This window comes from Dama dama, chromosome 17 (genome assembly GCF_033118175.1).
Source record: "Dama dama isolate Ldn47 chromosome 17, ASM3311817v1, whole genome shotgun sequence".
In the NCBI taxonomy this organism is placed as follows: Eukaryota; Metazoa; Chordata; class Mammalia; order Artiodactyla; family Cervidae; genus Dama; species Dama dama.
This window is the reverse complement of record NC_083697.1, coordinates 21,878,743-21,902,834: the sequence shown is the minus strand read 5'-3', so window position 1 is coordinate 21,902,834 and position 24,092 is coordinate 21,878,743. Positions and strand designations below refer to the sequence as shown.

Sequence of the window (24,092 nt, the reverse complement as noted above, 5' to 3'; positions counted from 1 at the left end):
CCAATCTTGCTAAAACATATTTAAAAATAGGGATTCATGAGCATATAGGGTCTAAAAGATAGTTTTAGCGCATAGGAAGTAGAATAGACTTTGTGATGACTGTTTTCACAACTCTTTCAGATTATGTATTATGGATGTATTTAGATAACCAAATTCTATCATATAAATATTCCTAAAATTTTATGGTAGTTATATTTAAATATTTCGTATCAAAATAGTGATGTGCATATATTTTTCTAATTTAATGAGAGAGAGAGAAAGAAAAGAAAAAGAAAAGAAATACATAATCATTCATTATGGATTCGGTTTTGCAGATTCATAAGCTCAGTTTGTTTAATTCAGCACTGGTCAACCAAGTCTTGAAAGACTTATTCACATGAACCATACATATAAGAATGCTAATTTGTTAATTTACACAAATAAAAATATACTGGCTAACATGAACTAGAATATTCACTTCAGCTAATTAGGTATCTCTTCCAGGAAAAAAGTTTACTTAATTAGGGTAAAGGGAGAGCTGAGTTACGTCAATTATTTTAAAGATGTCAATCAAGCTGTGACAGCTTTGTATATTGCATTAACCAGTGGAGCCTAATTATTCCATATATTGGCTATCAGTAGTAGTTCAATGCAATAAAAATTTCTTGTTCATGTAACAGTCCAATGGAGGTGTTCCTGACCTGCCGCCTCTCCTAGGTAGCTCACTCCCAGATAATGACTTAGAATTCCTGTCTTTTTCCTTCTTATGGCTCCACTTCCTCTCTCTCTCTACAAACTAATATTAGACTTCTGTGCTGGATCTTTTGCATCTGATCAGAAGACAGAGGAAGATAACGGAGGGACCAGACCTAGAAGTGCATCTATTATTTCTGCCCACACTTTATGCCCCAGTGTCAATCATATGTTGCCACCTAACTGCAAGGGAGGCTGATAAATATAGTCCAGCTGTGTACCGCGAGGAAAAGGGAACAGTGTGGTAAACAGCCAACAGATTTCTCCACATACACTCTTTTCTGTAAGAGCAGATCTGTCAAATGCTCTGGCATACATGTACCAGCTTCCCTAGGCAGACTAGACAACAGATCTTCACTATCCCACTCTCTTTTGCAGTTATTTCTTCCCAGTCACCAAAACCCCTGCCCGTGATAATCCTTCATCACGACAGTCACATTGCATTTTTCCCCCAATTCCTGCTTATTATGTATTACATATTAATCCTATATCTTTCTTTTCAGGGAGATTCTCTAGGCTTCTTGCTGAGATTTAGATGGGGCTCTGTAATTATTACTAATACAATAATTGAAATTTCCTTGAATAAGTAATTTGTTGAGAACATTGTCACAAATGGATAACCAATCCATTTTACAGTGGATCATGTCAGTGTTTGTGGCAGAGATTAAACTTTTTTTCCTTACCCCAAATTCCAAGTAGTGCATCCTACTTGAAATTTTTAGATCTCCAAATATAATTTGTATGTCATTAGTAAAAAATAGTATTCTTATACCTTTCAGCTGTTTTACTATTAAGAGATACACAAGTTTAATAAAATAGATATGAACTGTAATTTTACACAGAAAGATAATTTGCTTAAAGGATTGATGGAACACAGTATTTGTGTCACCAAAGAAAAAAATGTTTCTTTCTCTAGAAATTTCAGGCTATCACAAGCTGTCTAGTTGACTGAATTTTGTTATAATTATTTACATAAAACAGTATATTAAAGAACTAGTATGCATGCTTTGTTATTGAAATCTATCTAAGTTGAAATTAGCCTCTGGATGAAATTTTGAAAAGATAATTACCAGACAAAAGGAAAAAAAATTTTAGAAAGAGCTGCTACCCAGAAAGAATCCATTTACCACTCTTATGCATAAAACTAGCAAGAAACTGTACAAAACAATTTATAAGTTGTATGATTACTATGTGGCCATTAAATCTACATCTTCATATATATAAAATGAAATTGCAAAGTGTTTACAATATAATTTCAAGTGAAAAGGATTAATAATGAAAAACACAGTAAAGTTCTCTATATATATTGTGTCTTCACATGTGCATATATGTGGAAGATAAACACAGATGTACATATACACACAAGATAAAAACATAATGTCAACTGGTGGTGGATAATTTTTGTATTCTTCATTATACTCTTTTTTTATTTTCCAAATACATATTTGAAACCATAAAGAACAAATACTGCTGTTATAGTCAGGAAAATCTTAATAGCAACTGGAGAAACAGAATAATGAGACATGCACCATTTACTTCTATGTACTGCCTGGAACAGGCATCAGTATTTCATCCCACTTACTTAGTAAGTGTGCAACTAAACAACCCAACAGTATTTTGTTGTTGTCAGCTGTTCCAGGAGTAGCATGAACTTGGAAAGTCCAGTAACTACTGACTTCCTGGACCTCAGCTTCCTCATCCATAAAGTGAGAAAAATCACAGTAACTCTAGGCAGGCTTAACTAGGTATATATAAAGCACACTAAAATACTGCTGCATTTAGATGGATAGCCAGGAACTTCTCAATGTTATTTATATTTGCTCTGCTATTTATAGAACTGGCGGCATATCCCCTTTCATAATAATGGGGATAGCTACCATCTGTTGGACACAGAACTATGTAGCCAACACTTTACCTATGTTATTTTATTTAATCTTCACAATAGCCCTGTGAGGGATTTTTATCCCTCTTTCCCTCATGGTGAACTGAGACACAGAGAGGTCAAGTGATTCGGCCAAGATCACACAGCTAGTAAGTCAGAGAGCAGAGATTTTATCCTAGATCTGTCAGACTCGAAAGTTTATGCTCTTTCTCCTGTAACATATGGCTCTGTGCTTAGCAAGAGGCTCTCCTCCTGATACAAACATTCAAAGTGTATGGCTGCCAAAAGATTAGCTTCCTTTCAACAACCTGTCCGTGGGAGAATGACAAAGAAAGATAAATACTACATGAGTGAGGTAAAGGTTTACAATTTGTCAAGAACCTACTATGAATGTTCCTGAAGAAACTTATTGTCTTGTTGAAGTGTTTACTCATGTATTATGAAAAACTACTGTGTCGTTGGATATCTTCCAAACCTTGTGAGCACTTCCAAAATGTAAATCACCTTTCCTCCCAAACTGACTCATCTTCGTCTATTCCTTCTGTAACGGCAACACCATGATTCATCCAGTCATGCACGTCATTTTCCCCTCTAATTGTCCACATCAAGTCAGGAAAGATAGTGTTGATTTTACTCGTGATGTGTCTCTTGAATACATCATCTATTTTCATCATCTCCACATTAAGGTAAGCCCTTATTTTCTCTTGCCCTAGATTATTATAGTAGACTCTAGAATCTCCTTCCAATATCTCCTTCCCATAATACCATCAAAATTATCTTTCTAGAAACAGACCTGAGTATATTGTTCACCCGTCTAAAAGTCTTCTCTTTTCTTACCGTCTCTCAGAAGATGGACTTAATACAGCATGTGGCTCTTCACACTGAAGCCCCACTTTTTCTTCCAGCCTCATATCCTATTTTCCAATATCATACCCCATGTTATTATTACATTAAACTATCTGAAGTTATTTAAATATACTAAGTATTCCCACATCATTACTTAAATTGCATGTTGCCCATACAGACAAGAGTATAGGAGTTAAGATGTGTATGAGTAATGCTAACCAAACACTGGTCATACAGAGCATAAATACTATTTGGAGTTCAGTTCAGTTCAGCTCAGTGTCCGACTCCTTGAGACCCCATGGACTGCAGTATGCCAGGCTTCCCTGTCCTTCACCAACTCCTGGAGCTTGCTCAAACTCATGTCCACTGAGTCAGTGATGCCATCCAACCATCTTATCCTCTGTCAACCCCTTCTCCTCCTGCCTTATTTTGAGTAGTTTTTACTTAAAACATCTTTATTCCTTCAATGTTGAGCTTCCAAAATCTATATCCTAGAGCCTTATGTAAATTCTAAATACTACTTTAGAAATAAAGTTAATTTGGTAAATCCATTGATGAAAAGACATTGATATAATCAATTGAAATATGGAAGTAGAAGGCTTTACAAAAATAAATAAAATTGGGAGAACAAGTATGAAATGGACTACAAGATCAAAAATGCTGTATTTGGATTTTAGTCCTATTGCAAGCCTTCTTGACATTTGAAAAAAATTTGTTACTGACTCTCAAATCATTATTCTGCTTAGTACTCACCATATCCATCAATTAGAATATTGATTTTAATTAACCAGAGTATTCTTTTATATGTTTACATTTTTATCCCCTTCCCAAGCTATCCCAGTGAATATTCTTTGTGTAATTAATTCATCATAATTAAGAATATATGGATTACCCCTAAAGGGCATGGAGTTCTCTGTCTTTAAGTGTTGTTGGGTTTTTTTTTTTAATTTTTTTATTGAGGAATTGACAAGCACAGAATTATTTCACCCATATGACAAGCTTCTGCCAGTAAGAAATAATAATAAGTCACAAATTACATGGCACTTATTTACATTACTTATTTCTTTTTCAGCTCACACACTACAATGACATGTTAAAGTTAGGCAATAAGAATAATAAGAATTAGACTTTGGGGCTTTGAATCCATATCAAACTTGACTCTTGAAGCTACCATTTCTTTTCTTTTTGCCCTCTGAGTCTAATTTCTGTGTGTTTACAGTATGTGCAGCATGTTTCTCATTAGTGTTTATTTACTACCACAGGAATCACTTTGGAATCTACTCATAGTGGAAATGCTTTTCTCAAAATAAACCCTGATCATATTGGGTTTTATCGTGTAAATTATGAAGTATCAACTTGGGAATGGATAGCTACCAATCTTTCCCTCCACCACACGGTAAGAGTAGAAATGGTTGTGAATTGTTTTACTTTTGTTCTGAGAATAGCATCTTAGTGATATTAATTTTTCAGTATATTTTGCTTTAAGATTCATGTTTCCTGCCTTTTTTTCTCTCTTCCCAGGACTTTTCTTCTGCTGATCGTGCAAGTTTTATTGATGATGCTTTTGCCTTGGCACGGTAGGTTTCAGAATGAGAGTCAATTCTGTAAAATACTATGGATCTTGTCATAAATTTCTTTTAAAATGAATTACAACAAAGTTTGAGTATTAATTTATAGTTTAAAGTATCCAAAACCACTATTTACAACATTATTATTTTACATAACTTTCTTCTTTAAAACTAATATATGAGCCTTATAGCCAAAATACTGATATCAGCCCTTAACAGACACAAAACCTCACCTACCCTATTGACTTTAAGTGAGGTTTGACTAATCTGAGTTCTTGAGCTAATTAGGAGCAACACTTACAAATGCTCAAAAGTGCACTGTTATAATTTGATTTAATAAAAAGACAAACAATGTGTTTCATAAACTCATCTCTGTGAGCCCAAGCTCACTGTAAGATTTTATGGCTAGAATTTTCAAATATTATTCAGGTCATTGGGGTAAGAAGAATGAGACATGGTGCTCTAGGATTGATATAATTAAGGTGTCATTTCAAAAATTTGAATTTTTTCTCATGGCCTAAAGGTAGTTACACTTAGGAAAAAACAACCTACACTTTGAAAAAAAAAATCAACATAGACTGGGGTAATGTAAGAGTAGTAACCATAGCACCTTTGAGATTTATTTTTCAGATTGACTAACTAGTAATTTGGCCAGTATTTTTTGAATTTCTGGCACTTCTGTAGGAGCTAGGGGCACACCCAACTTGCTTTTCTGGCTTTGTAGTAGCCTCATTTTAGACACAAGCAATATACTGACAATGAGATGCTAGTTCCCCTTCTCTGAGTTGGGTGTTCTTTTTATGGGCCCCTGTGTTTCCAATAATATTAATTGTCATTGCTTATTAATTATCCATCTCACCTACCAAATTATAAGTTTCATGAAGGTAGGCACCTGGATCATGTTCCTCTTCATTTTATCCCCAGCTCCTAACTGTGCCTGGCCCCTGGTTGATGCTCATTAAATAGGAACTGAATACATGGCTAGAAGGATAATATAACAGCACTAAAGGCATGTGAGAACTATTTTACATGGACTCCCTAGATACTGCAAGTTAGAAATCCTTTGTGACATTTTTAAGGGGGAAATTTATAGGGAATTAAAAACAAGCTCTCAAACACATTAAAATCCTGGCTCTGTATAACCTTGAGAGAGTTTCTTAACTTGTCTCTGCTTCAGTTCGTTTCCTTATTAGTAAAATGGATATGAACTTAGAAGAGTCTTGTGAGGAATAAGTGAGAGAATGTACACAAAGGACCCCAACCATTGTCCATTCTTTAGGAAGTGCCCAATAGATCATAGTGCTTGACCGAAAGGCACCCACCATTGATTAGCAGCAGCAAAGAAGCATTTGGTAGCTCAGTGGTGAAGAATCCACCTGTCAATGCAGGGGACACAGGTTTGATCCCTGGGTCAGGAAGATAGCCTGGAGAAGGAAATGACAGCCCACTCCAGTATTCTTGCCTCAGAAATCTCATGGACAGTGGAGCCTGGCAGACTACATTCCCTGGGATCGCACAGAGTTGGACACAATTTAGCAACTAAACAAGACAGGCATTTTAGAAAAGCTCTTCTAAATTTGTAATCTAGACTCTATTGTAGGTAATAAAACTTGATTCTCTTTGGTGAACCTCCAAGTTTAATCTCCTGGCTATGTAACAGATTATTTTAATTATGTTATGGTATGTCAATCCTTCATTTGATAAATATTTATTGAGCACCTACTCTGTTCCTGGCACTATGTAGGTTGGGAAAATTAAGTGGTGATATGGTGAAAGAAAATGATCCACCTTTTAGGGAATTCCCTGGTGGTGCAGTGGTTAGGACTCTGCACTTTCACTGCTGAGGGCATGGGTTCAATTCCTGGTCCAGCAATTAAGAAATTGAAAGCTGCATGGTGTGGCCAAAAAAAAAAAAAAAACAAAACTTTTTTAAGCATAACAGGACTATTAGATTTTTTTTTTTTCTTAAAACTCTCCTGTGTATGGATCGTGACCTTTTCCAAAGCTTAGAATCTTGTATCTTTATAGTTTAATTTCCATCATAACACAATGCAGACAGTTCTTTTGCTTTAAGAAGTGAAAGCCTCTTGAACAGCTTTCTCTGAGGAATGGTGTACAAAGTGGATAACTCACACAATTGAACAATCTTCCTGCATTTGTTCAGCTGCTTGACCATAGCCCCATCAAATTTTGAAGAGCTTCAGAAAGGAAGAAAGTGAAACAAATTTGAAAGTCAAAAAGCATGCAGAGTCACACAGCACCAATCCAGAAAATACCTGAGCTGTCATCTGAAACATTGCCTGAGCTACTGAGTTATCACCCAATTTCTGTCTGCAACACATGAGGAAAAATGGACTCAGAGAGAAACAGGCCCCCACCTGTATTAGTTAGAGTCTGTTCCAAATCACTCAAACTTCAGAGAAAAATAGAAATGCGTAGATAGGTAAGTGCATGAGGTAGGATTAGAATTCACACAGTTCTACTCTGATATTCAAAAAGAAATGAACTATTATGTTTCATCAGTAAAAGGGCAGATCTAAAAATAAATATATTCTTGATTCCCCTGCCCCCAAAAGTGAGGAGCCAGGACTCTTAACTGCTCTCCAGCTGGGCACATCTGCTGAAGACAAGGAGTAAGAATTCACCCAGTCACTTTGAGTCCCCACGACAGGTTCAGCTCAACCATATGCCCTGCCTAGTTATACCCTCAAAGTTTTTAAGTTCCTTTAAAGTTTCTCCCAGCTCCCACTCAGGCTAGTTTCTCTGCAATGAGAACAAGGTGCCTGATCTCTCCGTTTTGTTACATGGAGCTCCTGCTTCTTACCATGTCACCTCTGATTCTCCACCGCAAGGAGCACAGAGGGGGCCAACGAGGGGAGATCCTGACATGCTGTCTACTTTGGGATATGTGCTATCTTATGGCCCATTCCATGGCCAACAGTGTTTCTTCTGCAGTTCCCTGAGGTGAGGAAGTGAAAACTTCCGAACCACATCTAGTCTATAGCAGGTATTCACGTGTCCTTTCCCCTGACAAAGTCTGGAGAGACGGGCCACCTCATGCAGTCCTATCTCTTTACTCTGATGTTAAAACAGTAGTCAACTAGTCTCTCGTCCTTTAGATTTGTTGGGGATCAGATACAGGGCCACTGTGTCCACATGAGTTCCAGGATACACAGATAAAACTCTTCAAGTGGTTCCATGAAAACCTCTTCTAGTCTGGGTGTGAGGGGGGAAGCATCTTACAGTCTTGTCCTCCGTGAGAGGACAGCACTTGCGTACACTGATGGAATCCTCCAGAAGTGTGTGTTAGTTGCTCAGTCATGTCTGACTCTTTGTGACCCCATGGACTGTAGCCCGCCAGGCTCCTCTGTCCATGGAATTCTCCAGACAAGAGTACTGGAGTAGGTAGGCATTTCCTACTCCAAAAGCCCTCTTCTAAAATGTCTCTCTCTCCCTGTTAGGCATTCCAGTCTCTTTCCCAGGCTGTAGTGGGCTATCAGCTGAGGGTCACAGAAAGTTCAGAAAGTTGCTGAACAACTGACCGTGTCAATCCTGATTGGGTGGGCCCACATCTTACTTTAGAGCATAGGCCAAGGGGCTTGGTATGGGGGGCCTTGCCAAAATTGAGACAGAAAGAATCCTTTTTTGTCTACCTGTTACAGTAGCGTTTTATCTTTTCAATAGCTTATTTGGTACTTTGCAGCCCACTGTGTGCCAAAGCCATGAGAGGCACCCGTGAAAGCAGAGTGCTGGCTGGCCAGCACACGGGAGGCAGCAGGAGTTTCTAGCTGAGCAAAGGATGGCAGAGAAGGCCGTTTCAAGGGCCGCCTAAACTAATGATGCAATCAGACTTTTGCCAGACTTCACGGTACTGTGGCTCCAACCATGTCCAAGGTGAGGGCCAGGTTAGCAAATAAAGACCACAAAGTGGACATCAGCCATGCCAAGGTTACAGACCTCTAGGCGCACCAGATTACCTTTTTATAGATGCTTTTTATAGAGCTGACCAGACCACGGCATAGAACTAGATAAGTAACTTTTCCCACCCTGTTGAGGACTGCCTTTTAAAGAAGGGAGAAGTGAGTTGCTGGGGAAAGACTCCAGAGGGATCTAGTTGATTGCAAGGAGACTGTTTTAAGCCAGAAATCTGAATTTAATTAGAAAGTTAACGTCGAGAGACCAAACACATGCGAAGTTTTGAAGTCTCCACACCACCTGAAGGCTTTGCTGAACTTGAGACCATAGGGTCAGATCCCTCTACCTAACCACCTCTCTCAACCATTTCTACTGTTCCATTCAAAAGCTGTTGTTTGGTAAGACATTGGGCTGAACTCGACCGTCTTGGAGAAGGACTGTGCAGTCTTTCCAGGTCACACCCAGGAAAGCAAATCCAAACCTTTTGTTCCAAGATTCCCCAAACTTCTGAGTACCTCGGCCCAAGACAGAGCACGCATTTCCTCAAAAGACCTTTTTGTTTTCTTCTTCATAGCATTTTGTGGGAACTTTCTTTAAGTTATAGCCTCCATCCTCTCTACAAAATAGACCATAGGTCAATTCTAGGATCAAAGTTCCTCAGGCTGGACTCTTAACTATAAATGGAAGATTTTTGAATAAGGAAAATTCTCAACCAAATCTGGCTTTCAGAACTGCTGTTGGTCTACAGATTTAATAAATAGGGTTGGAGACTCAAAGTGAGTAAAAATGCTGTCTTGAGTTCCCTCAAAGCAGAGTCTGAAATGGAGGTTCATGAACATGTGGTTTATTGAAAGAGGACTCTCATGAGGTAGGGAGTGTGAGAAGCAGGGTGGGGCAGGGGAAAAGCTGAGCAATGATGACACGGTCTTGGCTCAAGTCTAGCTTTGCCAGATTCCACTAGGAAGCCATTCATGAATTGTACTACACAGTGACCCAGCTTGAGGGAAGCAGACTGGCCTGTTGCATTCCTGCATCAGACAATCAATGACCAGGGGTAGGGGTTGCATAACCTTTTAAGCAAGATGGATGTATTTGGTCAAGGGCTATTCTCTGCAGAAAAAGTGCAGCTATGAGCCAAAACAGCACTGTAAGGGGACCTGGGAGGGAAGGGCACTGTAGATGTCTTTGTTCTAAAAACTGATTCTTCACACACGGTCCCAGTAGTATCAGCATTGCTGGGAACTTGTGAGAAATGAGAATTCTTAGGCACTACACCAGACCTGCTGAGTCACAAATTGTAGAGATGGGGCCCAAGTGTTAAAAAACCTTCCAGATGTTGCTGATACATGCTCAAACTTGAGAATCATGATCCTAGAAGACACTGCTCTTCCTTGGAAGTATCGAATACCACAGAATAGCATGATGTGGGAGAAGGCAATGGCACCCCACTCCAGTACTCTTGCCTGGAAAATCCCATGGACGGAGGAGCCTAGTAGGCTGCAGTCCCTGGGGTCACTAAGAGTTGGACATGACTGAGCGGCTGGCTTCACTTTCACTTTTCACTTTCATACACTGGAGAAGGAAATGACAACCCACTCCAGTGTTCTTGCCTGGAGGATCCCAGGGACAGAGGAGCCTGGTGGGCTGCCATCTACGGGGTCGCAGAGTCGGCCACGACTGAAGCAACTTAGCAGCAGTAGCAGTAGCATGATGTGTGGGAAATGAAAAGGGCATCAACTTAATTCTCAAAATATTATCTCTATAATAATTGACAATTCATTCTCAGTCCAGTGTTCTGACCAAGTGACTCAGCCTTAAAAAAAACAAGTGATACCAGTGCAATGATTGCATAGCTATCAAATATGTTGAAAAAACAAGGCACTAGGATAGGATATCAATTTTTCAACAGTTAAATATATAATATTTATATATATTTATAAAATGGGCCTCTAAATTTCACCTGCTATAAATTTACAGCCCACTAGGTTTTTGAATTACCTATTATTCTTCATAAACTTTCATTAGCCTTTGCCAATTTGATCCTCAGAGCAACAACTATTCAGAGTTATTCTAAGAAAATACTGACTGGACAAAGCTGTTGCTCTATCCATCCAGGAAACTAGAGAATTATTAAAATTAGAAAATTCTCAAGTTTCAAATTGCAACATAAAATTCTACAATCACTTTCTACTCAACAAACATTCTCAATAAAGTACTCCATTTCTCAATATTAGTTATACTTTTATTAAGACAAGTTGAATGCTCCAAAATATAAATTGTTTTAAAAAGATCATAAAAAAGTTTTAGCACCATAAAGAAAGCTGAGCACTGAAGAATTGATGCTTTTGAACTGTGGTGCTGGAGAAGACTCTTGATAGTCCCTTGGACAGCAAGGAAATCAAACCAGTCAATCCTACAGGAAATCAACCCTAAATATTCATTGGAAGGACTGATGAAACCGAAGCTCCAGTATTTTGGCCACCTGATGCGAATAGCCGACCCATTAGAAAAGACCCTGATGCTGGCAAGGATTTAAGGCAGGAGGAAAAGGGGATGACAGAGGATTAGATGGTTGGATGGCATCACTGACTCAATGGACATGAATTTGAACAAGCTCCAGCAGATGGTAAAGGACAGGGAAGCCTGGCGTGCTGCAGTCCTCGGAGTCACAAAGAGTTGGAAACAATTGAGTGACTGAACAACAACAAATAAGATCAAAATCTGAGAAAATAGGAGAAATCGGCTCTCTGAACTGAAAACAAACTTTGTATTATATCACATTAGTACAAATCATATGATGCTGAAAGTGTTTATTCTTACCTAGATCTCCAATACCATTTTATCCTATCAATTCAGGAGAGAAATCAAGATATGATTACATTATTCCTCATTCACAAAAAATGATCTCAAACATAATAGCACTCAATGCACCAGTACGACTTCAGTTCAATTCAGTTGCTCAGTCGTGTCCAACTCTTTGCGACCCCATGAATCGCAGCACGCCAGGCCTCCCTGTCCATCACCAACTCCTGGAGTCTACTCAAACTCATGTCCATCGAGTCAGTGATGCCATCCAGCCATCTCATCCTCTGTTGCCCCCTTCTCCTCCTGCCCCCAATCCCTCCCTGCATCAGGGTCTTTTCCAATGAGTCAACTCTTTGCATGAGGTGGCCAAAGTATTGGAGTTTCAGCTTCAGCATCAGTCCTTCCAATGAACACCCAGGACTTATCTCCTTTAGGATGGACTGGTTGGATCTCCTTGCAGTTCAAGGGACTCTCAAGAGTCTTCTCCAGCACCACAGTTCAAAAGCATCAACTCTTCGGCACTCAGCTTTCTTCACAGTCCAACTCTCACATCCATACATGACCACTGGAAAAATCATAGCCTTGACCAGATGGACCTTTGTTGGCAAAGTAATGTCTCTGCTTTTTAATATGCTATCTAGGTTGGTCATAACTTTCCTTTCAAGGAGTAAGCGTCTTTTAATTTCATGGCTGCAGTCACCATCTGCAGTGATTTTGGAGCCCCCAAAAATAAAGTCTGACACTGTTTCCACTGTCTCCCCATCTATTTCCCATGAGGTGATGGGACGAGATGCCATGATCTTAGTTTTCTGAATGTTAAGCTTTAAGTCAGCTTTTTCACTCCTCAGTAATTTAAAGTTTATTATTTAACTGAAACTTTCAAAATGTAATTTGGAAAGACAGGATTCCCACCTAAGAGTCTTTACAAAACCTAGGCTAAAATTTCAGGCATAACAGATTTCTAAGAATATTATTTCAAAAGGTTCCAAAATCTTTTCTAAGGAGGAATAAGTTGGACTCTTTAAACACTAAAGTGTCAATAGTAATTTCACATTGTTTTGAGGAACAAAATCCATTTTTATTTACAAATATTACTGGGAAATGTATTAAAAGGAGATGTACTCCTTAAAACATTTCAATTGAATGTTTCAATTGATGATTCACAAGTACTATTATATTTCTTATTCATATCAAATATAAAAAATTCAATAAGGTACATTTATAATGGTGCATTTGTATATTAAAATCAACTAGTGAACCTAATGTTTAAAAGTTTCTATTTGTCAATATTAACCATACAACTAAATGGCTTTTGTTTTATCTAAAATTCTGCCACAGCAATTTTTCAATGCATACCTTAATGTTTTGTCTTCCCCTTTATCGTTGAACATATGAAAACACTAATACATCATTGTGAAGAAACCTCTTTGATTGGACCTTTATAGTAATACATTTTCTTAATTGTTTAATTGAAGGATTCTCATTAACACTGAAGTCTATGATGCCCATGTTAGTACTTTCAGTCAAAGGAAACCAATCTATTGGTTTTAATTTACTGTGGGATTTTTTTTTTTTCTTTCTTAGAGCTCAGCTTCTAAATTATAAGGAGGCTCTGAACTTGACCAAGTATCTCAAAGAAGAAAAGGAATATTTACCATGGCACAGAGTCATTTCAGCTGTAACCTATATTATTAGCATGTTTGAAGATGATAAAGAGCTATACCCTGTGATTGAGGTAATGCTAATGCTATAGCTCATGAAAGTAGATGTTTAGTCCCATTGGTAGAATAGGAAGATTTATGAGAGATGGAGCTGCTGGGAAACACAAAAGCATATCTTGACTGCCAAGTAAAATCAAAGGAAATTACAATGACTTGACTAATCAAATCAAAGAGATGCTATTTTCTTTCAGCTTGAAGTGTATCAGTATTTCTGGTTCGGTATACCACTTAAAGGTGTATTTTAGTGTTAGAAGAAATACAATAGTTAATATTTTATTTAAAACAAATAATGTTTTAAACCATAGATACAAACTAGATCCTATTTTTAATGGATTTATCTATGTTAAAATGAATTTATTCTTATCAAAATATAACATCATTTTCCTTATTATTACTGCTGTTATTTTCACATTGAGATTTTATTATGACAGTCATTCAGACTACTTTACTTGACTTTGTGATTTCTGTAGCACTTTCTGATTACAAGGACACTTGTAATTTTAAACAAATTCTGGATTACAATTTCTAGCTCTTCCATTTTCTTTATGGAAGAAATTGGACAAATGATTTCATATTTCTTTATTTTCTTTGTACAATAGGATTTTAGTACTTGACTGCCCATGGTAATGGGATAGTAAGAATCATATAATATAAATATCCTTTGTAGATCTTAAGGCAATATACAAATATTAGTTACTATTTCATTAATACTTGAGCAATCTTCAGTATGGTAAGTCTATCAGGTGTTATTCTATTTATTAAAATGTCAGCTAAGAAGTGGAGGTTAAAAGGGGATGACCCAAAGTTCTATAAAACATTAGAGAGTGATCCAGAATGTTCTTATGTTCAGGACTGAAGTGAAATTGCTATGTGATAAATACTGGAATATATATCTTTCCTAAGTACAGGCCCAAAGTTCTCTGAACTAGTAGGGGAAAAGATTACCGCTGGGAACTGTAGATAATAATAAATGGGAGACTGTTGCTAAATAGTAAATTATTACTCACTGCACATGGTGCTTTTATTTCAGAAATACTTCCGAGATCAAGTGAAGCCCATTGCAGATTTTCTGGGATGGAATGATATTGGAGACCACCTCACAAAGTAATTTTTTTACCTTTTTAAAAATTAACTTTTGTTTAATATTTGTGTGTGTTAAGATATGTTGAAAAGTGCTCAAGGCCCCAGCTCTGTGTCTGTTTGTTTTCTTAGATTACTCCGTGCCTCTGTATTAGGACTGGCGTGCAAGATGGGAGACAGTGATGCCTTGAACAATGCTTCCCAGTTATTTCAGGAGTGGCTAACTGGGACTGTAAGGTGACTGTTCCCATGATTTCATATCTAGAAGACTTTAAACTGAGAAATGAGGAATTAAATCTCTGAAACACTGTTTCTTCTTCTAGCCTTCCTGTAAATCTCAGGCTTCTGGTATATCGGTATGGTATGCAGAACTCTGGCAATGAGACTTCATGGAATTACACTCTTGAGCAATACCAGAAAACTTCATTAGCTCAAGAAAAAGAAAAGCTACTGTATGGATTAGCATCAGTGAAGAATGTTACTCTTTTGTCAAGGTAAGCTGGAACTTTTTAAAAATTACATGAATGGTACTTGATAGTTTACATGTCACAGTCTCTTTAAAATGCTAATTAATGGAAGATACATTTCCAATAAAGTCTATTAAAAAATTATTTTCCTGGCAAGAAACAAAATATCCATGTAAGAGTGGCTTAAAAAATAAAGACACATTATCTCATATAAAAAATTCTAGAGGTAGATAACTTCCAGTCATGTACAGTGATTCAACATTTTATCCAAAACCAGGGCTCTTTCTCTTTCTTTTCTGCTATCTTCAACATGTTGGATGTTTTATGACTTCCAGAGCTCCAAATATTTTGTCTTCACATAAATATGTTCAATGGAAGAAAGACAGGAGCAAAAGAGCTCCTCCTCACAAGACTCTGTTTTTTATGATAAGAGGTCAGTTATCTCCACTTCCTCTCATAATCCAGCATTAGGTCACCTTTGATCATTCTGAGTGATTCTCTGGGTCTACCACTTGATCACTTGCTGACTACGACGAACTCAAGTTCCTTTGAGTGACTTGGGCCAATCATGCTACTCTGATGATGGGGTAGCAATTTGCCCTCCCTAGAATCAAAGATCAGTTCAGTTCAGTCGCTCAGTCGTGTCCGACTCTTTGCGACCCCATGAATTGCAGCACGCCAGGCCTCCCTGTCCATCACCAACTCTCAGAGTTTACTCAAACTCATGTCCATTGAGTCGGTGATGCCATCCAGCCATCTCATCCTCTGTCGTCTCCTTCTCCTCCTGCCCCCAATCCCTCCCAGCATCAGGGTCTTTTCCAATGAGTCAACTCTTTGCATGAGGTGGCCAAAGTATTGGAGTTTCAGCTTCAGCATCAGTCCTTCCAATGAACACCCAGGACTGATCTCCTTTAGGATGGATACCTTGATCCAAACCCAGGACGAAACTGGTTTCTGTCAGCAGAGGACTGTCCACCACAACATGCATGCACACACAAATAGTTATTTACATTATACTCAAAATATACAAAGACCACTTGAAGCCCATCTATGAATGTTCTCCCACTTCACACCTATGTCCCAAATCAACTAGTTTCTGCCTTATTCATTTTTTGCTTGTATAGATAATGAGTTATTTGCTTCATTCATTTAACCAACACTTAAGATATCCTTTCTATGTACAGGTATGTAGATTGTGGGAATAAAAATGAAAAAGAATAATATCTATTCTTGAGAAACTTATAGGTTCATGGGAGAGGCAGAATATAAATAGTAAATGATAGTGCAAGAACAAATTTGTAAGAGCTACCAGAAACTGTTTGTTTTTACTTAGCAGGGCCAACAATATACTTTCACTATCTCACCTCAGGGCTATATGTGAAGTCTCCTTCTCTCTGGCCTAAGATAGTCTATCTATCAGAACTTGATCATCTTGACATTCTACAAAACATCATATTGATTCATTACTTGGTTGTCATGGTGTTAATTGTATATGATGATAAAATTAGCAAGTACTTAGATGCCTTGTGTGTGTGTTCAGTTATGCCCAATTCTTTTCAACCCCATGGACTGTAGTCCACCAGGCTCCTCTGTCCACAGAATTTTCCAGGCAGGAATACAGGGGTGGGTTGCCATTTCCTACTCCAAGGGATCTTCCTGACCCAAGGATCAAACCATGTCTCTTGGATCTCCTGCATTGGCAGGCAAATTCTTTACCACCGTGCCACCTGGGAAGCTCCACTTAGATGCCTTACTAATATCTTACAAACTAGAGGATAAAAGATAAATTGTACAAAATTCAGGAGTGCCCCACTCCAGTGCAGTTTATGGAAGTTTATTAGAGCATGCTCAGATATTCCCTCTGGGTACAGCCATGGAATAAAGTGAATAAAAATCTATTTGGTCACTTAATTTATCTTGGACTTTTTTGCTTTATACTCTAATTATAGTCAACTAATCTAACCGTACAGATTATATTAGAAAGTTGTTTTTTACAATCTTCAGTTCAGTTCAGTTGCTCAGTCATGTCTGACTCTTTGCAACCCCATGGACTGCAGCACGCCAGGCCTCCCTGTCCATCACCAACTCCCAGAGTTTACTTAAACTCATGTCCATTGAGTCGGTGATGCCATCCAACCATCTCAACCTCTGTCGTCCCCTTCTCCTCCCACCTTCAATCTTTCCCAGCATCAGGGTCTTTTCCGATGAGTCAGTTCTTCGTATCAGGTGGCCAAAGTATTGGAGTTTCAGCTGCAGCATCAGTCCTTCCAATGAATATTCAGGACTGATTTCCTTTAGGATGGACTGGTTGGATCGCCTTGCAGTCCAAGGGACTCTTAAGAGTCTTCTCCAACACCACAGTTCAAAAGCATCAATTAAGACTTAACTGTAATCCCATATAAAATAAGAATATAAGGACCTCCCTGGTGGTGCAGGGGTGAAGAATCTGCCTGCCAATGCAGATGTGGATTTGAATCCTGATCCAGGAAGACCTCACATGCTGCAGAGCAGCTAAGCTCATGGACCACAACTACTGAGCCCGTGCTCTAGAGCCCTGGAGGTACAATTACTGAGCCCACACACCACAACTACCAAAGCCCACATGCCCTAGAGCCCATGCTCTACAATGAGAGAAGTCACCACAATGAGATGCATCGCTACTAGAGAAAAACCTGTGCGGCAAGGAAGACCCAGCACAGCCAAAATTTTATAATTTTATAAAATTATGAAAAATAAAGAGTATCAGTACTTTATTAGTTCCTTTTTTAGTTTAATGGAATAATAGGCAAATGGAGGAAGTGCTTCTATTAAATAAATACAATTAATTTTTTAAATTAATAGTTAAAATTGTGGGTTTTAGCTGTTATAGTACTTCCAAAATAACTGAAATTTTCATACAGTTTACAATTCAGTAGTCCTCAAAATTTAAAACAGTTAAGTATTTTAGAAAATATTAAATTATGTTTTATTATTTTTCTTATTTGTTTCAGTTGATGACTCAAGAATTAAATTACTGGAATGAAAGCTATGTTCTATTGGAATATAGCTAAGGGTGAACACTGAAAGTTCATTTTGAATTGCTTTTCCATTTGACTTCTTTTAGGTATTTGGATTTACTCAAGGACCCAAACCTTATTAAAACGCAGGACGTGTTTACAGTCATTCAATACATCTCATATAACAGCTATGGGAAGACTATGGCCTGGAATTGGATACAACTCAACTGGGAATATCTAGTCAACAGGTGAGGTGATCAGATAATGATTTGTTGTTCTCTTTGTCTGATACCATCTACAAGTTCTTTTTTCTCTTTTTTGTGCTTTCTCTGACATCTATACAATATCTGAAATGGTATATTGTCAGAAGTAAAGCATCATGGTATTTTCCCTCCAGGGAAGCAATATACTAGTTTAAGCATAATTCCTTTCTTGGAAAGTAGTGTTTCCAACTCATCAATAGATTTCTGAAATCTTCAAACATGCCTAAATTGCATCTGAGTCATCAGAGAAGACCCTAAAGGAGTTTCCCTGTAGCTCATACAGTAAAGAATCTGCCTGAAATGTGGAAGATCCAGGTTTGATCCCTGGGTAGGGAAGGTCCTCTGGAGAAGGGAATGGCAACTCAGTCCAGTGTTCTTGCTGGAGAATCCCATGGACAGAGGAGCCTGGTGGGCTATAGTCCATGGGCTCGCAGAGTCAGACACGACCGAGCAACTAAGCATACACTTGTGATTTATTTCAAATAATGCATATTTCATTTAAAAAGTTAGTTCATTGTTTGCCTCTTAAAAAATTAAGAAGTAGGAAAAAACAGGTTTGTATGATCATAAAAGTCAAAAACAGTTGACCTTAAATTTATTAGACCTAAAGTTTAATTTTTTCAGGACAAATAAATTAATGAACTATTTCCAGTGCTAGTTAAACCCCTCTCCCAAGGCTTTTAATATTTCTTCATCATATGATAATCTAATTCTCATATTATTTCAAGTAGCCTAAATCATATAATAACCATATGTGAGAAACAAACAAAAAAGCCCAATATTAATTATGGTTAATTTGAAAAAGTATAGTTTCCCCATTAAAATAGGATAAGACAAATAAAACAGAAATGAGCCAAGCTTCAGTCAAATATTTTCAAACTTTTAAACATTTTCCAGACTTCAGAATGAGTGGTTTTACTGCCTCTGTTTCTAAATAATTTATAGTCATCTTAAAATAAATAATCTGCTTTGTTACAAAGCTTTTGCTTTATGATTTTTATGATAGCTGATGACCAACCACTAATGTCCTTTCCAGTTTGAGACTTAACCACAAAGTTCCAAAAACACTTCAGAAATTATTATTTGCTTTTATTTATTCCACTAAACACTTACATGAAACTGTGAAGCTGAATGAACTCAATAATTCAATACTGTGTGGTGATAAAGTTTGACTTTAATTTATGATTATGAATGAAAAATTAAGTCAATGGGACATGACTGAAATCATAACTACTTCATACCATATAATATTAAATCAGAGATTATTTTTACATAATGATTTTTCAAAATATTTAAGATATAATTAAATCCTTATTTTAGTTTTAAAAATAATCAATATTATAAATATACAGCATCAGTTCAGTTCAGTTCAGTTGCTCAGTCGTGTCCGACTCTTTGCGACCCCATGAATTGCAGCATGCCAGGCCTTCCTGTCCATCACCATCTCCAGGAGTCTACCCAAACCCATGCCCATCGAGTCGGTGATGCCATCCAGCCATCTCATCCTCTGTCATCCCCTTCTCCTCCTGCCCCCAACCCCTCCCTGCATCAGGGTCTTTTCCAATGAGTCAACTCTTCGCATGAAGTGGCCAAAGTATTGGAGTTTCAGCTTCAGCATCAGTCCTTCCAATGAACACCCAGGACTGATCTCCTTTAGGATGGACTGGTTGGATCTCCTTGCAGTTCAAGGGACTGTCAAGAGTCTTCTCCAACACCACAGTTCAAAAGCATCAATTTTTCAGCACTCAGCTTTCTTCACAGTCCAACTCTCACATCCATACATGACCACTGGAGAAACCATAGCCTTGACCAGACAGACCTTTGTTGGCAAAGTAATGTCTCTACTTTTTAACATGCTATCTAGGTTGGCCATAACTGTCCTTCCAAGGAGTAAGCGTCTTTTAATTTCATGGCTGCAGTCACCATCTGCAGTGATTTTGGAGCCCAAAAAATAAAGTCTGACACTGTTTCCACTGTTTCCCCATCTATTTCCCATGAAGTGATGGGACGAGATGCCATGATCTTAGTTTTCTGAATGTTACATATTTCCCCTTAAATGGTATTAGTTTCTTGGAATAAGCATATTTATATTAAATGTTGAAATATGACTGAGAATTAAAAATAACATCAAAGAAGCCTATTTAAAGACATAAAAAGATAGCAACAATATAGGATAATGTAAAAAACAGCAGATTATAAAAACATATGTCTAATATCTTTCCATTTCTGTAAATAAACAAACAGCCATGGAAAAATGACTCAAGGGAAAATAGCTATGTGACAATAGGGATTATTTTTAGGTGGTGTGATTATGGGCAATGTCTGTATCCTTATTTTTGCTTCTCTATATTTTGTGCAAAATAATATATACCCATTTTATGATAAGAAAATTGAAATTTTAAAAAAGAAAATCATACTAAGTTCCTGTAATGATATTTTACAGATTCGAAGAAAGTCTGTTATTACAGCTAACAGTTTTTCCAGTGATTTTCTATAATTTCTATAACATTTCTCTTCTGTTTTATTCTTTGTGACTAAAACTTAAAGAATATATTTAGAAACTAGCAATGAATAGATTGAATAAAAACTGCAACTACCTATGCAAATTCTCAGTCATATTTCAACATGTAAATTTAACATGTAAATAAACATCTTAGTTTATTTAGCTAATCTCCATCTATTGGATAATAAAATTGTTCAAAATTTTCCACTGTATAAATAATGCACTAATGAACATCTTTGAAACTGAACTTCTTCGTTCTCTTTGAATGTCCTTGACAATTTCCTTAGGATACAAATAATACTAGAAGCAATACTGCTGAGTTAAAAGATGTGTTCATTTTTAGAGCTTCTGATGAATATTGCAAAACTGTCTCCCAGAACAAACTTTACTATTAACTTTGCCTGCTTTCCAACCCTTGCCAATATTCAGTGCTATCATTTAAAAATATTCTTATTAACTGAGTACATGAAAACTGGTATCTCATTTTAAATAATAATTCTTTCATTCAATAAACATGATGGAGCACATACTATGTGCTAGGCTCTGTGCTTGGCACTAAAGGTACAATAGTGTACAAGGAGAAAAAGATCTGGTTCTCTGTTTTCATGGAGTTTAGAGTCTAATGATGAAGAGCAATATTAAGTAAAGTGAAAGTGTTAGTCATTCAGTCATGTTCGACTCTTTGTGACCCTATGGACTGTAGCCCACCAGGTTCCTCTGTCCATGGAATTCTCCAGGCAAGAATACTGGAGCAAGTAGCCATTCCCTTCTGCAAAGGATTTTCCCAACCCAGGGATCAAACCCAGGTCTCCTGCACTGCAGGCAGATCCTTTGACATCTGAGCCACCAGGGAAGCCTGTGATAGTAAGCAAAGAATCACATAAATACATGTATAATTAAAACTGTAATAACTACAGATAGAAAAGATTCTGGGTACACCGAAAGAGTGTAATGGGGAAACTGACCAAGTCAAGAGAAGTTGGAAGTTAAGGGCTTCCCTAAGGGAGTGATGACTGAGCTGAATTCTGAAAGAAGGGCAGGAGTAAATTAGATGAACAGGAGGTGAGTGTTCCTGGCTGAAAAGAGGAAAGCTCAGGGCTAAGCTTTTGGGGATCACATTAAGATTTGGGCTTTTCTAAAAGCAATGATAAGTCAGTAATGGGTTTTAAGTAAGAAAGTAAAATGATCAATTTTGTTTTCAAAAGAAAGCTCTAGTGGTAAAGCCTAAATGGGGAACATTGGGAAAGCAATTATAGAGCTACTAGAGTAATCCTAATAAAAGATGGTGGTAGATTATACTGTGGATGTAATGATAAAGATGAAAACATAAGAACAACCTTTAGAATTTGGTAGATTAGAAGTTAGAAAGCTTATTCAGCTTATATGCAGAATACATCATGCGAAATGCTGGGCTGGATGAAGCACAGGCTGGAATCAAGATTGCCGGGAGAAATATCAATAACCTCAGATATGCAGATGACACCACATTTCTGGCAGAAAACGAAGAGGAACTAAAGAGCCTCTTGATGAAAGTGAAAGAGGAGAGTGAAAATCCTGGCTTAAAACTCAACATTCAAAAAACTAAGATCATGGCATCTGGTCCCATCACTTCATGGCAAATAGATGGGGAAACAATGGAAACAGTAAGAGACCTTATTTTCTTGGGTTCCAAAATTACTGCAGATGGTGACTGCAGCCATGAAATTAAAAGACACTCGCTCCTTGGAAGAAAAGCTATGACCAACCTAGACAGCATATTAAAAAGTAGAGACATTATTTTGCCGACAAAGGTCTGTCTAGTCAAAGCTATGGTTTTTCCAGTAGTCATGTATGGATGTGAGAGTTGGACTATAAAGAAATCTTAGTGCCGAAGAATTGATGCTTTTGAACTGTGGTATTGGTGAAGACTCTTGAGAGTCCCTTGGATTACAAGGAGACCCAAACAGTCAATCCTAATGGAAATCAGTCCTGAATATTTATTGGAAAAACTGATGCTGAAGCTGAAATTCAAATACTTTGGCCTCCTGATGTGAAGAACTGACTCATTGGAAAAGACCTTGATGCTGGGAAAGATTGAAGGCACGAGGAAAAGGGGATGACCGAGGATGAGATGGTTGGATGGCATCACCAACTCAATGGACATGAGTTTGAGCATGCTCCAGGAGTTGGTGATGGACAGGGAAGCCTGGCGTGCTGCAATCCATGGGGTTGCAAAGAGTTGGACACAACTGATCCACTGAACTGACTGAGATAATAATGGAAGGCAAGTGAGGTGACGAAAATAAAATGTCTAGATTTCTAGAAAAGATAAAGTTTTCAGAAGAACAGTGAGTTCAGGTGTGTGTGTGTGTGTGTGTGTGTGTGTATTGAACTATAAGAAAGTTTAGGGCTTAAGCAAAAATGTTATTGAAAAATGGTATATCATGGAATTTAAACTATTTTAGGAAAAAAGCGAAAGCAAAGGAAAAGCTGATGATCTTGAAGAAAGTAGGGATAGAGATGCTCAGTGGACCAGAAATCCAGATAAAGTTAAAGAATGAGGGTAAATTATGTCATGGAGCATACATAAATTAATGATTTTAGAGGTAGAGTACTTATGGATGATCACAAAGTATGATGATGGAAATTGGTGGCTGGAGTAGAGTGGAGAAAATATCATTGGAAATGAGGAGGTCAAGAAACTAAGGAGTTAAGCTGTTGTATCTTCATCTAAGTGAACCTTGAAGTCATGGCCTGGGGTAGAAAAGACAACTAGGAGTCAGATGCCAAAGTGTATCATAAATGAGATGGAGGGGATTAGCCTGAAGAAGCGGAGGGTCTTAAAGAGTGAAGGAATAATGGTTTGTAATCCATAACGGGGAGCATGATCACACCAATTCCTTTTCTGACCTGGTGCTACAGAGGATACAGGAAAAGAAACATTCTCCAAATGAGTAGTAGTATTCCTGTAAAGGGGTAGAAAGGGTTAGGTGAAGGGCTTGAGAGGCTGGGTAACTTAGACGGCTAAGTCAGAGGCAAGGAGGTACACACACGACAGGTGCAGGGTCATGCCTGAGTCTTACATTTTGGATACTGACTGGTGATATTACGTAAAGGGAAATTGTTTGCCTTAGACTTCTAAGAGAATAAAGACAAAAGACATAATGGATTTAAATTCAGTGGTGTCTGTGATAAGAGTGATCACTGGACCTAGTATACCGAAATTGTGGGTAATCATTAGAACATTTCATCTGTTTCCATTGGGTACATTTTCTCTTTACATTTCTTTTGCAAACTGATGATTCATTCTTTTGCTAATTTCATGTTGGCATATT

At 37.7% G+C, this 24,092-nt stretch overlaps 1 protein-coding gene and 1 long non-coding RNA gene across 2 annotated transcripts in view; one reads left to right on the top strand and one right to left on the bottom strand.

Moving 5' to 3' along the window:
- LOC133071638 (uncharacterized) overlaps positions 1–24,092 on the bottom strand; it is a 264,630-nt gene that overhangs the window by 232,535 nt on the left and 8,003 nt on the right. The gene's annotated exons all lie outside the window — the stretch shown is intronic.
- The window catches only part of ENPEP (glutamyl aminopeptidase), a 79,469-nt gene that overhangs the window by 52,072 nt on the left and 3,305 nt on the right, over positions 1–24,092 (top strand). The window contains exons 12-18 of the mRNA XM_061164210.1: positions 4,723–4,856; positions 4,982–5,037; positions 13,333–13,483; positions 14,500–14,573; positions 14,682–14,786; positions 14,873–15,043; positions 18,120–18,260. Coding sequence (XP_061020193.1) covers positions 4,723–4,856; positions 4,982–5,037; positions 13,333–13,483; positions 14,500–14,573; positions 14,682–14,786; positions 14,873–15,043; positions 18,120–18,260 — 832 coding nt within the window. The remainder of the gene's footprint in view (positions 1–4,722; positions 4,857–4,981; positions 5,038–13,332; positions 13,484–14,499; positions 14,574–14,681; positions 14,787–14,872; positions 15,044–18,119; positions 18,261–24,092) is intronic.